This window comes from Gadus chalcogrammus, chromosome 15, assembly GCF_026213295.1.
Source record: "Gadus chalcogrammus isolate NIFS_2021 chromosome 15, NIFS_Gcha_1.0, whole genome shotgun sequence".
Lineage (NCBI taxonomy): Eukaryota > Metazoa > Chordata > Actinopteri > Gadiformes > Gadidae > Gadus > Gadus chalcogrammus.
In genome coordinates this window covers 19,328,335-19,340,887 of record NC_079426.1, presented here as the reverse complement: position 1 = coordinate 19,340,887, position 12,553 = coordinate 19,328,335, and the positions used below count along the sequence as shown (strand labels likewise).

The window sequence follows — 12,553 nt, the reverse complement described above, 5'->3', positions numbered from 1 at the left end:
AAGTCCGTCCCGAGTCTCGAGGCGCCCATAGGCTTTATGGTTTATAAGTTTGAAAGCCGTGACACACTCTTTTACCAGTTGGCCTGAAATACCACGCCTCGCAGTCATGGACCTATAAAGAAAGTCGTAGTCGTACCATGCGTGTTTAGGGCAACATTGAAAAGGATCCCGTCTGAAACAGTGTCGCGCAGTGCTGCGTTCCGAACGTTGTAATCAAATAAACCGGTATGGCGGTATATAAAAAAAATCATATCCTAACGAAAATACACACCGTTATTCAGTGTGAACCGGTATAGCACCCAGCACTAACGCAAGTTGACGCCGCAACACCATGGGGCGGGGCAGGGGGCGTTAAAAAACGCCAGGCACCGTTATGAGGAACCGAAATGTGCGTTCTTATTCGATCTCGTTACAACCGTTTACGTCGGAACCGGTTCCCTACTGGAACCGAGTTTCGGTGCTCAACCCTACTAGCAATCCCTTCACCTCCATGCTGTGTTTCAGTCTGACAGCTCATTGGTCAATAGGCAGCAGCTCATTTGCATTAAAGCTACAGACCGCAGAAACAGCGCATTCTGAAGGGACTTAAACAGAAGGGGAATAGCAGTACGGGAGACTTTTTTTTCCTAAAAGCCATTTCCAGCAAACAGCTTCATAAACATGTTTTCTTGAACTCAAATACTATGTTCACTTGTTGGGAAAACACCATAATATGTCTCCTTTAATATTACCCTCCTCCTTGAGCCTCCCCAAATGTCTTGCGATATTGATATCCCCCCCTCCCCAATGCAGAAGGTTTAAGTTGTTTTATTTTTCTTATGTTTTTGTGTTAATGCTATGTGTGACTGTAGGCTACTGCTGCCTGTCTTGGCCAGGACACTGGAAGAGAAGTTTAATCTCAATGATGATTATTATTTTCAACTAACCAATAGTAGTTGCCTTGCATTTTAAAATGCTGATGCAATTTTTAGTCCTGAATAACAGTAAAAACGTATTTAATACTTCATTTGCATGCATAGTATGCTACACTTGCCATTGAACAATTACCCCTGTTACCTTAAATTGACTAATTTTATAATGTAATCAAATGCTCACACACTAGCTGCTTTCAGACACACGTGTAAGTCCTGATATTCTTCTTATGGGCTGTATGTGTGAACAACATATCCTGACATTTGTACGCTGAAAATCTCCTGAAAAATACTAGCCCTGAGGTAGTATTTTCTCTGTAGGAAAGGTAAATTACCTTATATGTGAATGAGGAGTAGAAAGTCGTTATTTCTCACACCACTTCAGTGGGCGTGTTGATGACACTTCTGCATGGCATTGAGTGGCCCCCTAAATGATAATCAGCCTGTTGCCTTTTGTTTGCTGAATGGTTAAAAAATATTTAAATGTTGGCACTGCTTTTAAGAGTAATTTGTGGTGAACGAATGTTATATGTTGTAAAATGATAGGCAAAATGTTATTATATTATGCACTCAGAAATTTGTTACATTATCGTTGTTACATTACCCACATTATTGCTATGGTTTTAATTACAACAAAAGGTTGAAAACTAGTATCTATAAAATCCTGCGGATTACAAAAGTAGTGGAAGCTTCCACCGTCTTGATTAAAACGTATATTTGTAGCATCTGCAGGGAACAGACGTGTAGGGTTCAGAGCCTAGGGCAACATCTTCGATTCAGGACAGCTGAGCAGATGTGACTGGTTAAAGTCAATTTTACTATGTCATAGGCTTTCTTTCTAAATGTCATAGGCTATCATGATTTATTAAATATTAAATAAACTTTAAGACTGCATTACATTGTTACGTGACGTTGCGGTACATCTATTACAACTGTAATGGAAATGTACAATGTAAACCGAGGGACATGACTGCAATTCAGGACATGCCTTTAATATGTAGTTAGCATCTGATCTGTTCACGACAGGGTTGAGCCTATCCCTCTATCAAATCACAATGTGAACCAGACCCCCTCTGAGGATACCTGAAGTGAAAAACATCAGATTTTACTATTAAGCCTACCTAAAAACTTAGAGGGTTTGGCCACAGGATCCACGTCCATGTAACGGTTGGAGAACCCCTCTAGTCCAGCATTTTTGAAGAATGCATTACATAGGCATTAAAGAACGCAAAAAGTAAAAAAAAGAAAAAATCTCTGCACAATTCCTGCTAGGGGTGCAAACTTTTCAAGGTTTACAAAACATCAGAATCGAAAATCCTTTGGGTAATTTTTCCAAATCGTACAATATACAAAGTCTTGGCTTTGCATATTGTTGTCAAGACTAAAACTGGTTGGTACACCAACGTTTTATCGAGTTCCCCCGCGTTCGACAAGTTTTACAATAATGACCGCCAGCCAAGAGGTCCCAAAATTTAAGCAGAGATTTAAAGCAGCATAACGCTACTGTTGTGGTGGGTTAAAATAATCACACATTTCATAAGCAGTTATTTGTTAGTTTTTGTTATTTTATGGATATTGGATATTCAACAGATAGATTTTCACGCTCCATGATTTGGAGTGAGAGTTAATTAAAAAAACCAAAGACACTTACCTTAAACAGAGTAACAGTGATTTCAATGTTTTCTGGTACAGGCCACACGACCACTCCTCTGTAGGGGTTCTTGATGCCCGGCTGCCAACTGTGGGACTGAAGAGACACAACGTAAACATAAGGTAGATCGGCTTCTGAAGAAAGGAATAACAAACTAATAATGATAATGTCAAGTCAAGATGGATGCTTGGATCCCGGTCTAGCCTGTATCCTGCCCCCAAATAACATGATTGGTCAGAAGACAGTGGAAAGGTAGAAAAGAATGGGACTTTTTCCAAACACTACAGAGCTCTTCCCCTCAGCTTTGAGATGTAAACTTTGGATTAAAAGTCATTTATTTGAGACACAGGTCTGATGAACAATGATTTACACATTAGAGTTGCAAATGGGACGTTTACAGTAAATGGCAGTAAAGCCTAACTATACAGTATGCTGGGATTGCATTGGAGATGGTGTAATCTGTGATCCAGTTAATCATTTAGGGACTTACAGATCCCCGCCTCCAGCAATGTGATTGGTCTAAACAAATATGAATCGAAGAAAGAAAACCGTCCCATTTTCTCCCAGATTTGAGGTTGTCTACCGTAGACTTGAGAATCAAAAGTATGATTGTCAGACTAAAGAGGGAGTAATGGAGGCGAGTCCCACATGCATCCAGTTATATTCAGTGTCAACTGTGATGTGCTTGAAAAGTGAGTCACAAACCTTGGATGATTTTCTTCGACTCCGCCGTGTCCACACAACCACCAGTTTATCTGGCTGCCTGTCAAGAGAAATCATAAATTCACTATGATGTTCTTCCTTTGGTTGGATATCACTGCTGGGTTATTCTATAAAACCAAGATTGTAATGAATACAACAGGCTAGGGCTGCAACAACGAATAAAATCGATAAAAAACGATTACTAAATGCGTTGGCAACGAATTTGGTCGTCGATTCGTTGTGGCGCGCGATTAATAAGTTACCCGTAGGCGCAGCACCGTTTACAGCGGCGTCATCCCTATATGTTCCCCGGGTCCTATGTTCCCCGGGTTCTATGTTCCCCGTTTTTCCCAAAAAGGGTCCTATGTTCCCTGTAGCCATACATACCGGGGAGCATAGGACCCTTTTTGGGAAAATCAACCAATCTTTAAAAATAATTAAACTTTGACGCGACATTCGCGTGATGACAGCCAATCGGCGTTCAACAGCGTGGCCACTGAGTGACATGTGTAATGTAACAGCCAATCAGCGTTCAACCGGCCAACTCAGTGCAGCGCAGTCCGGGGTGAACTGCATCATGGAGGAGAAAGTGATTGTTGCCGTTTGCGACTCCTGGAGCTCTCTATATAATAGTATATAATATAATTGTATAATAATATCACGGCCAATAATACCATGGGAGCCATCTTAGGGCTTGGGCTTCTCGGGTTTGTTTACCGGCGTATGAATAGACTGCGTCAGGTTCTCCGACGTCTCTCCCTCTTCCACAAAAGGTAAAGACATCCAATGGTATTTATCTCGGCCGGAATTTGGCAGTAATGGTGGAAAAAGTAACAGACCGGGGAACATAGGACCCTTTTTGGGAGAAGCGGGGAAAATAGGAGCCTTTTTTAAAAAAAGGGTCCTCTTTTCCCCAGTCTCATACAAAGAGGGGAACATAGGACCCGGGGAACATAGGACCCGGGGAACATAGGACCCGGGGAACATAGACATGCTCCCTTTCCAGCCAGCCGCCGACAGGTTGGATCATGGTTCATGCACGCCCACATCGAGCTTTAGTGTGAGCGACCACAGCTTGTATTTTGGTCATATCTTAACACTGGACTGTAGGCCTACATAAAAGCGTTGTACCTTCACTGTCTTTGGGTTAAAAAAACTCCTTAAACTCAGTATCCGTCTAGTAGTCCAACCGAAAACTGTCAGCTGCTGCTGCTGCAGACGTTGTGCATCAACAGTCATTCAAAGCAGCGGTAGTAATCACACAACCGGACGGTGTAGAAAGTCCCGTCAGTTAAAAATAGTAATGCAGTTTTTAAATCCATGTTAAAATTGGCAGGATATAGAGCTAGTTAGCTTAAAAAAAAGAAACTGACCAATGGTCACAAACAGTGTCAAATGTGATGTGTTCAGGTCGGCTCAGTAATATGGTTGATGCGATCAAATGCAAAGGAAAAAAATAACAATTGATATTTTGGTGAAAACTTGTTTTCCCAGTAATATAAAATAGATAGTAAAGATAGAATTATGACCTGTTTAATGTCCTATCTTGAACTATCATCATCTTATCAGCAATTAAAGCAATATTACAAGTTCTATTTCAAGGAGTCTCAAAAATACTAATAGGTTTGACCGGTTAACCATGGACATCCCTTACATACATATAAAAGTATATCATACATTGTATGTTTTTTTTTGTGTTATCCCAGTTATGTTTTTTTAATTGTTTTATCATTTAATATTACTTTTAATAGTTCCGGGACGTTGGAGCAATAACCTGGTGTTTTTACACTTCAGTCTGCACTGTGAATTTTGAGTAATGTTCAGTTTTTGAATAAAGATGCGGCAATTACAAATGTTTAATTTTTTTATCCGATTCATCGAAAAAATAATCAACCGATTAATCGATTATTAAAATAATCGTTAGTTGCAGCCCTACAACAGGCTAATGAGATCTACAAGAACATTGAATGCAGATAAAGTTTATTAAAAGCATGTCACAGACACACAGTCACATGGACATTCTTATCAGTATGATCTTGTCTCCACAGGAAGCGTGATGGCAGTGTTATTGTGCATTTGAGATGCATCGTACATCACCTGCATGAGTTGCAAAGTGGGAAATCTCACAGCTTTCTTGCGACATTTCACGTCGTAATCTCACCCGTCCCACTCGGGCTCCTGAGAGTCCACAGAGTTCGGCCGTACGACTCGACAAATTAACGATGGCTTTGACCATAATGAGATGTATTTTCTTTGTATTTGTGCCATGTTGTTAATTTTAATGTTAATTTCAAATGCTCTTACACACTTGAAAACATTGCTGCTTTAATCCGGTGACCAATTTATGAATTACTTACTGTGCGTGCAAAACAATGTAAAGTTGTGTTGCTGGTTTGCTAAATAAGCTAATGCAGCCAACAATAACAATGACTAGCCAATGACTGTTCTTCCCTTACTCGTCGTGTAACAATGCCCTCAAAGACAAATGGAACAACTATAAGTTCAACAAGCCAGGAAATTCCGTCAAGTGCAACCTGTGCGGGTGGTGTACGATGCATCTCGAACGAACCATTAGCCTTCTACCCAGGGAAAATGACTAAATAGGAAGATCTACGGCGCATGGGCACCATGGCCAATATGCTGTAGCTTAGATTGGCATCATTTGCCACCAAGTATTACTTGAGATGCAGTGGATGACTTGAACATTACATCCCACCTACACACATCCTCAAAACAGAGACATCTTGGGTTTCTGTTTTCAGAACACACTGCTAGTACGCAAAACATTTCAACCAGTCTCCACTACGATATATTTTGCGACTGATTTCCACACTATATCCCATGATTTATCCAAAAGAGATGGTCGGCAATGGTGATGCACAGCTTTACCAGTACCCTGAATCGGCCGATACTGTGCTCATGTTCTCGTAAAACTAGTCCGATACAGCCACCCGATACAACTTTTAAGCAACGAGACTTAACGAGAGCCTGAGTTAACCCACTGTTACAGTGGTGCGTTTTGCGCTGAGAGTTCTAGGAATGAAGGGAGCATGTTAATGCTATGGTTGCGGCCCACATCAACTTTGTGATACTTTTTTAGTAACGTTGTTGTGTTTGAGTGTGATAGTTCTGAGTGACTCATGAAACGCGCCAGTCACAGTAGCGATATACTTATATACTGTCTGGGAAAGGAGAATCCAACCCTCGGACAGGTGTATTAAATACAACCCTGCTCAGACGGAGCTTCACCATCCACACAAACGCTGTAGCGATCTACATAAATTAAGCTGAACTTTCTCTAGGACGCCGCACTCAATGGCTGCCCAGACAGAGCTCCACATGTAGGCCTACTCACAAACCACCATGTCGGTTCCCCTTGAGACGCTGTCACACCAAAATTGTAACGGGGGCGAAAATTGTACCGCCTAGGTAATCCACGTTCTAAACAATACGTCATCGTTCGACGCGATTGTCCGCTGCCAGGCATCATGTTGCCAAAGACGAAATAACATAATACAGATAACACTTGTTTTTACTTTATATTTGTATTGTATTGAATTTAGCTAGTAAACTGTAAACTTTATCCAGTGTCTCTTTACCAAAGCCGTAAACCCGGCCATGGTCATCACCGTTTTAAATCATATGATCCCTATCTCCACTATCGCCAGTCATTTAGCGGTTTTGGATCTCGTTCATATGGAGCTATACTCTGGATCATTTCGGTCAGTTATCGCTGCCGGGTGGTATTCGGGCTAAGTGACACCCTGGTGGACCTGATTTTGTCTTCTTTTTTTTACAACAAATCAAAGCGTAGCGTGGCAACTTGTTTCCTTGTTCTATATGGCGAGTGGATAGTGCCAAACCTAAGGATTCCCTGGAGGAGGCGAAGGAGCAGTCTACCCTACGTCGCCGTGGGAACGTGTGGAATTGATTGGGACTGCAGACGAGATACCAGCAGCGATGCCACAGCGACGGCATGGAAGTTCTGCCCACCGGCGGCGGTGTCACGGCGACGTACATGCGGAAATTCAGACAAAATATACGTCTACTCTCGACGTCTGGATAAGTTCGTCGCCACAAAGACGCCTGCTGCCCTACGTCGCCGTGAGAACGCCTGAACTAGGTATGTGGCCATAAAGTGCTTCAGTGTGATTTTATGACTTAGTTTAGGATTTACTAGTGTTTTATACAACCAGCCCATTTATATCCCTTTGAACAGCAATGTAATGGTGTAGGACAGATAAAGTGTTGTTTAAATGTAGGCTATTTTGATGGTGCCTGTTTTGATAGGCCTACTGTTATTCACTCTCAAAGTAGACCTATTATTGTTTTAGTTGAGATAATGAATTGCTAATTTGTTTGGGTAAAACGCTTCAGTGTGATTTTATGACTTAGTTTAGGATTTACTAGTGTTCTATACAACCAGCACATTTATATCACTTGGAACAGCAATGTATAATGGTGTAGGACAGATAGTGTTGTTTAAATGTAGGCTATTTTGATGGTGCCTGTTTTGATACTGTTATTCACTCTCAAAGTAGACCTATTATTGTTTTAGTTGAGATAATGAATTGCTAATTTGTTTGGGTAATTTACTGTAATTAAAATGGGTAGGTCTACAGACTTAGCATTTAACACTACTGAAAGTGTTATCTTTTACTACAGTGTATCTGTAAAGAGTGACATTTATATTTACATTTTTTTATATTAATGTAATTAGATAAATTAATTTGAAGGTTTATTTTGGTTATTGGTTATTGGGTTTATTTAATCAGTCATACAGAAGAAATTGTGTAGATTATTTATTGATTGAGTAGTTTATTTTGATAACAATGCTAAGAATATCTGACGTGATGTAAAATAAAAGAGATGACAATGGCAGCCAACATAAGTGTTAAATCTCCTCTCTTGCCTGTTCATATTTCCCTGTACACACAGGAGACTATAGATCTACCAACACAACAATTTATTATCCGTACAATACCAAGAATCAACAGATTTTCACGAGTATATGATTACAATGGCAAGGCAACTTTATTTATATAGCACTTTTCATACACAAGGCAGACTCAAAGTGCTTCACATATAAACATTGTCATACAATAAAATAAAATAATAGATAAGTAAAAGAAAAACATATGCAAAGAAATGGGTAAAATAGAAAAAGGCATTTTAGTATTAAAATAGAAAATAGAGGCAAAGTTAGAAAGCTTTTTAGAAAGTGCAATGTATTTAAGATTTTAGCAGAAGGCTATAGCAAACATAAAAGTCTTCAGTCTTGTTTTAAAGGTGCTCAGAGTTGGGGCAAGTCTTAAATCCTCTGGGAGTTTATTCCAGCTATTTGTTGCATAGTAACTAAATCCTGCTTTCCCATGTTTTGTGTTTACTCTGGGGATAATTAACAGATTGGTCTCAGAGGATCTTAGTGGTCTAGAAGGCTGATGTAGTGGAAGCATATCAGTTAAATATTTTGGGCCTAAACCATGTAGGGATTTATAGGTTAGCAACATGATTTTAAAATCAATTCTCTGACCTACAGGAAGCCAATGTAACGATTTCAGAATTGGTGTAATATGATCAAATTTTTTGGCCTTTGTTAGAACTCTAGCAGCAGCATTCTGAACAAGCTGAAGCTTCCTCAGAGTTTGTTTTGGGAGACCTGTGAGGAGACCATTGCAGTAATCCAGTTTACTAGTGATAAAGGCATGTACAAGTTTTTGTAAGTCTTCGGTGGACATGAGCCCTCTAAGTCTTGCTACATTTTTAAGGTGATAATATGCCGATTTTGTAACTGATTTGATGTGACTGTCAAAATGTAAATCTGAATCCATGATAACCCCTAGATTTCTGGCTTTGATTGAGGTTTTCAGGGACAGAGAGTGAAGGTGTTGGGTTACTTTAAGCCTTTCCGTTTTAGAACCAAATACAATTATCTCTGTTTTGTCCTAATTTACTTGAAGGAAATTTCGGCACATCCATTCCTTCACTTGCTCAATGCACTGGCACAGCAGATCTATGGGCCGATAGTCATTTGGTGATAGCGATACATAGATTTGCGTGTCATCAGCATAGCAATGATGGTATTTTGCATGATTTGCCCTAGTGGGAGCATGTAGATGTTGAATAAAGAGGGTCCTAAGATCGAACCTTGTGGGACTCCACATGTCACGTTGGTTGATTCTGATACAAAGTCGCCAATGGAAACAAAGTAGTTCCTATTTTGTAGGTAGGACCTGAACCAATTTAAGACAGTGCCTGAAAGCCCCACCCAGTTTTCTAACCTTTCCAGAAGTAATGTATGGTCTACAGTGTCGAATGCAGCACTGAGGTCAAGTAGCATTAGTATTGAGGTTTTGCCAGAGTCTGTGTTAAGACGGATGTCGTTTACAACTTTAATAAGGGCGGTCTCAGTGCTGTGCAGGGGTCGAAATCCTGATTGGAAGGTGTCATAGCAACCAGTTGATGCCAGGAAGTGATTTAGTTGCTGGAGGACAACTTTCTCAATGATTTTACTTATGAAGGGTAGATTTGATATTGGTCTGTAGTTGTTAATAATAGAGGCATCTAGGCTCCGCTTTTTTAAAAGGGGTTTAATAACTGCAGTTTTCAAAGCTTTTGGGAACTTGCCTGACTGGAGAGAGTTGTTAACTATCTGCAATATGTCTGCTGCTAGGCAGTCGAAAACATTCTTAAAGAGGTTGGTAGGTATAGTATCAAGGCAACAGGTGGATGGCTTTAGTTGTGTCACAGTTTCCACAAGATTTTGAGAGTCTATAACATCAAAGCATGCCACCCTTGCCACATAATTTTTGCCTGAACAGGGTGGTAGTCCAACATTTTTGTTTGACGTGGAGATATTGATGGCGCGTCTGATACCTTCAATTTTATCAATATAAAAAGCTGCAAACTCATTGCATTTCTGCGTGGAATGGAGATCAGGTGGAATTTCTGTTGGGGGGTTGGTCAGTCTGTCAACAGTTGCAAATAGGGTTTTTGCATTATTAGTGTTGGTTTTAATGATATTGGGGAAAATTTTTTCTCTAGCATTTTTTAAGTCTAAATTGTAGGCACAGAGGCTCTCTTTATAGATATCATGGTGAATATGAAGTTTTGTTTTACGCCAGATGCGTTCAACCTTCCTGCATTCTTTTTTCTGTGCTGTTACAGAAGCAGCTTTTCTCCAGGGTGCCTTTTGCTTTCCAGAAATCGTTTTAGCCTTTTAAGGTGCAATGACATCTATGACTTTCAAAATTTTCTACAAGATCATCAGCAGAACATGGGTTTAGAGGTGGTAGCAAGGAGATGGCCCTTTTAAAAAGTACATTAGAATCTTCATTGATATACCGTTTTTTGACAGTGTTTGATTTTGTCTGTATGTCGGGAATAAAAGATATGTTAAAGAAAACACAAAAGTGGTCAGACAAGGAAGGATCAGTCACAGAGAGATCAGAAACATTGAGGCCCTTTGTGATAACCAGGTCTAGAGTGTGCCCCTTACAATGAGTAGCCTCTTTCACATGTTGAGACAGTTCAAATGTGTCCAAAATGGTAAAAAGTTTTTTTGCACACTTGTCATTCAAATCATCAGTATGAAAATTGAAGTCACCAGTTATAACTAGACAGTCAAATTCTGTGGAGATGCTAGACAATAATTCTGTGAAGTCATCGAAAAAATTACAGAATATGTGGGTGGCCTGTAAATAATTAATAGGAGAACTCTGGGGGAGCATTTCAATACAGCACTAAGGTATTCGAACGATGGAAAATCACCAAATAACATCTGTTTCCCCTGAAATACATTTTTAAATATAGATCATGAATACAATTTGAATTAAGCTCGCATTCACAAACAAATATATTCTAAATGAATACTCTGAGCAAGCATGACAATAATGCAAGCCATTACATCATGTCTTGTACGACACTAATAGTACTCAATACCTTTGCAAATACTTTGCAGGAGGGACAAGCCCAGCACAGTGACCTGACTGCAATCGTGTTTTTGAGGCACTTTTCATCCAACCCTACGAGCAGTACTGTGGATCAAGGCGCGTATATGGAGTCAGGCACCAGTGTTTGAGCCATACCCCCATATCCGGCAAGTCATTATTATTAATATCATGGTGATGGAGGAAAGCACCACCCGGCTCCAATTGATAAATACTGCAACAATCACAAGATGCACGCTACTGTGGAGAAGGCTATTTAAATATATTAAAGATTTGCGTGAGAATCTATATCTCTCCAGCAAAAAGTCATCCGGATATAGCCGTGGTCTTATTAATTGCTCCCGGTGGATTGCACGAATAATTTGCGCTCCGATATCAACAGGGCATGCCATTGTGAACACATTGAATCTGCGGTGAACGCAGCTTTAAATACCCAAAACCGGGTTATGTTCCAAACTTAACCTGTGCAAAACATGGTCCGACCAGGTTTGATTCAGAGCATATGTTGCTATAGTAACTAACATAGTTACATAACGTTTTTTATAAAATGTCATCAACTTATTCATCAACAAGTCATTGGATATATTAATACCAGAAATTAATGAAGAAAAAAATTATATATATATAGACTGGGAATCGAACCCCAGTCCCAACGGCGGCGGCGTGCATATCCTCTCCCCACAGCGGCGGCGTAGCTTCTCCACACGTGCATTTCACACGTTGTTATCCTTCTCCAGGGAATCCTGGCACTATCCACTCGCCATAGTTCTACTGCTCTCACTCACATGTAACGTGAGCGGAGGGTAGCGTCGCGTACACGCTAACCCTACATGGCCCAGTGATTCAGATTCTGACCCTCTGAATGGTTCGACTGTTAACAAAATACAAAAAGCACTTAATTTTTTTTTGCGCAGCTTTTACGATTTGAAAATCGTGTTCTATTAGATTGCGATGTCAGATATAATTCGATTAATCATGCAGCCCTAAATAGAATGCAGAAACAAAGACTGAGGGAGAGAGTAAACAGAGACAGATAGGGTGGATTGAGTATTGCTCTTACAGGGCTTCATTGGGACTGTAGCCTGCGGCCATCAGACACATGTTAAGTAAACATTATCCATGTCCCTGTCCACTCTGCCAACCATCCAAACATAACTTTACAGACAGCCCTACAAGCACGACTTCCATCTTACATGCACTATCAGATGCACCCTTCTGACTGAGTAGTAAACATACATTCCGGGAAACATTATCCAGGGTGCCAAAGATTCACACACACACACACACACACACACACACCCCCCCACCCACCCCCCCCAGGCAGGGCAGTAACTTCCAGA

The 12,553-nt window shown here is 40.4% G+C and overlaps 1 protein-coding gene across 4 annotated transcripts in view; it reads right to left on the bottom strand.

The window, feature by feature from the left end:
* ehbp1 (EH domain binding protein 1) overlaps positions 1 to 12,553 on the bottom strand; it is a 141,209-nt gene that overhangs the window by 114,981 nt on the left and 13,675 nt on the right. For all 4 annotated transcript variants that reach the window (XM_056609563.1, XM_056609562.1, XM_056609564.1 and 1 more), the window contains exons 3-4: positions 3,268 to 3,325; positions 2,563 to 2,658 (exon numbers count right to left, since the gene is read on the bottom strand). In XM_056609563.1, coding sequence (XP_056465538.1) covers positions 2,563 to 2,658; positions 3,268 to 3,325 — 154 coding nt within the window. The remainder of the gene's footprint in view (positions 1 to 2,562; positions 2,659 to 3,267; positions 3,326 to 12,553) is intronic.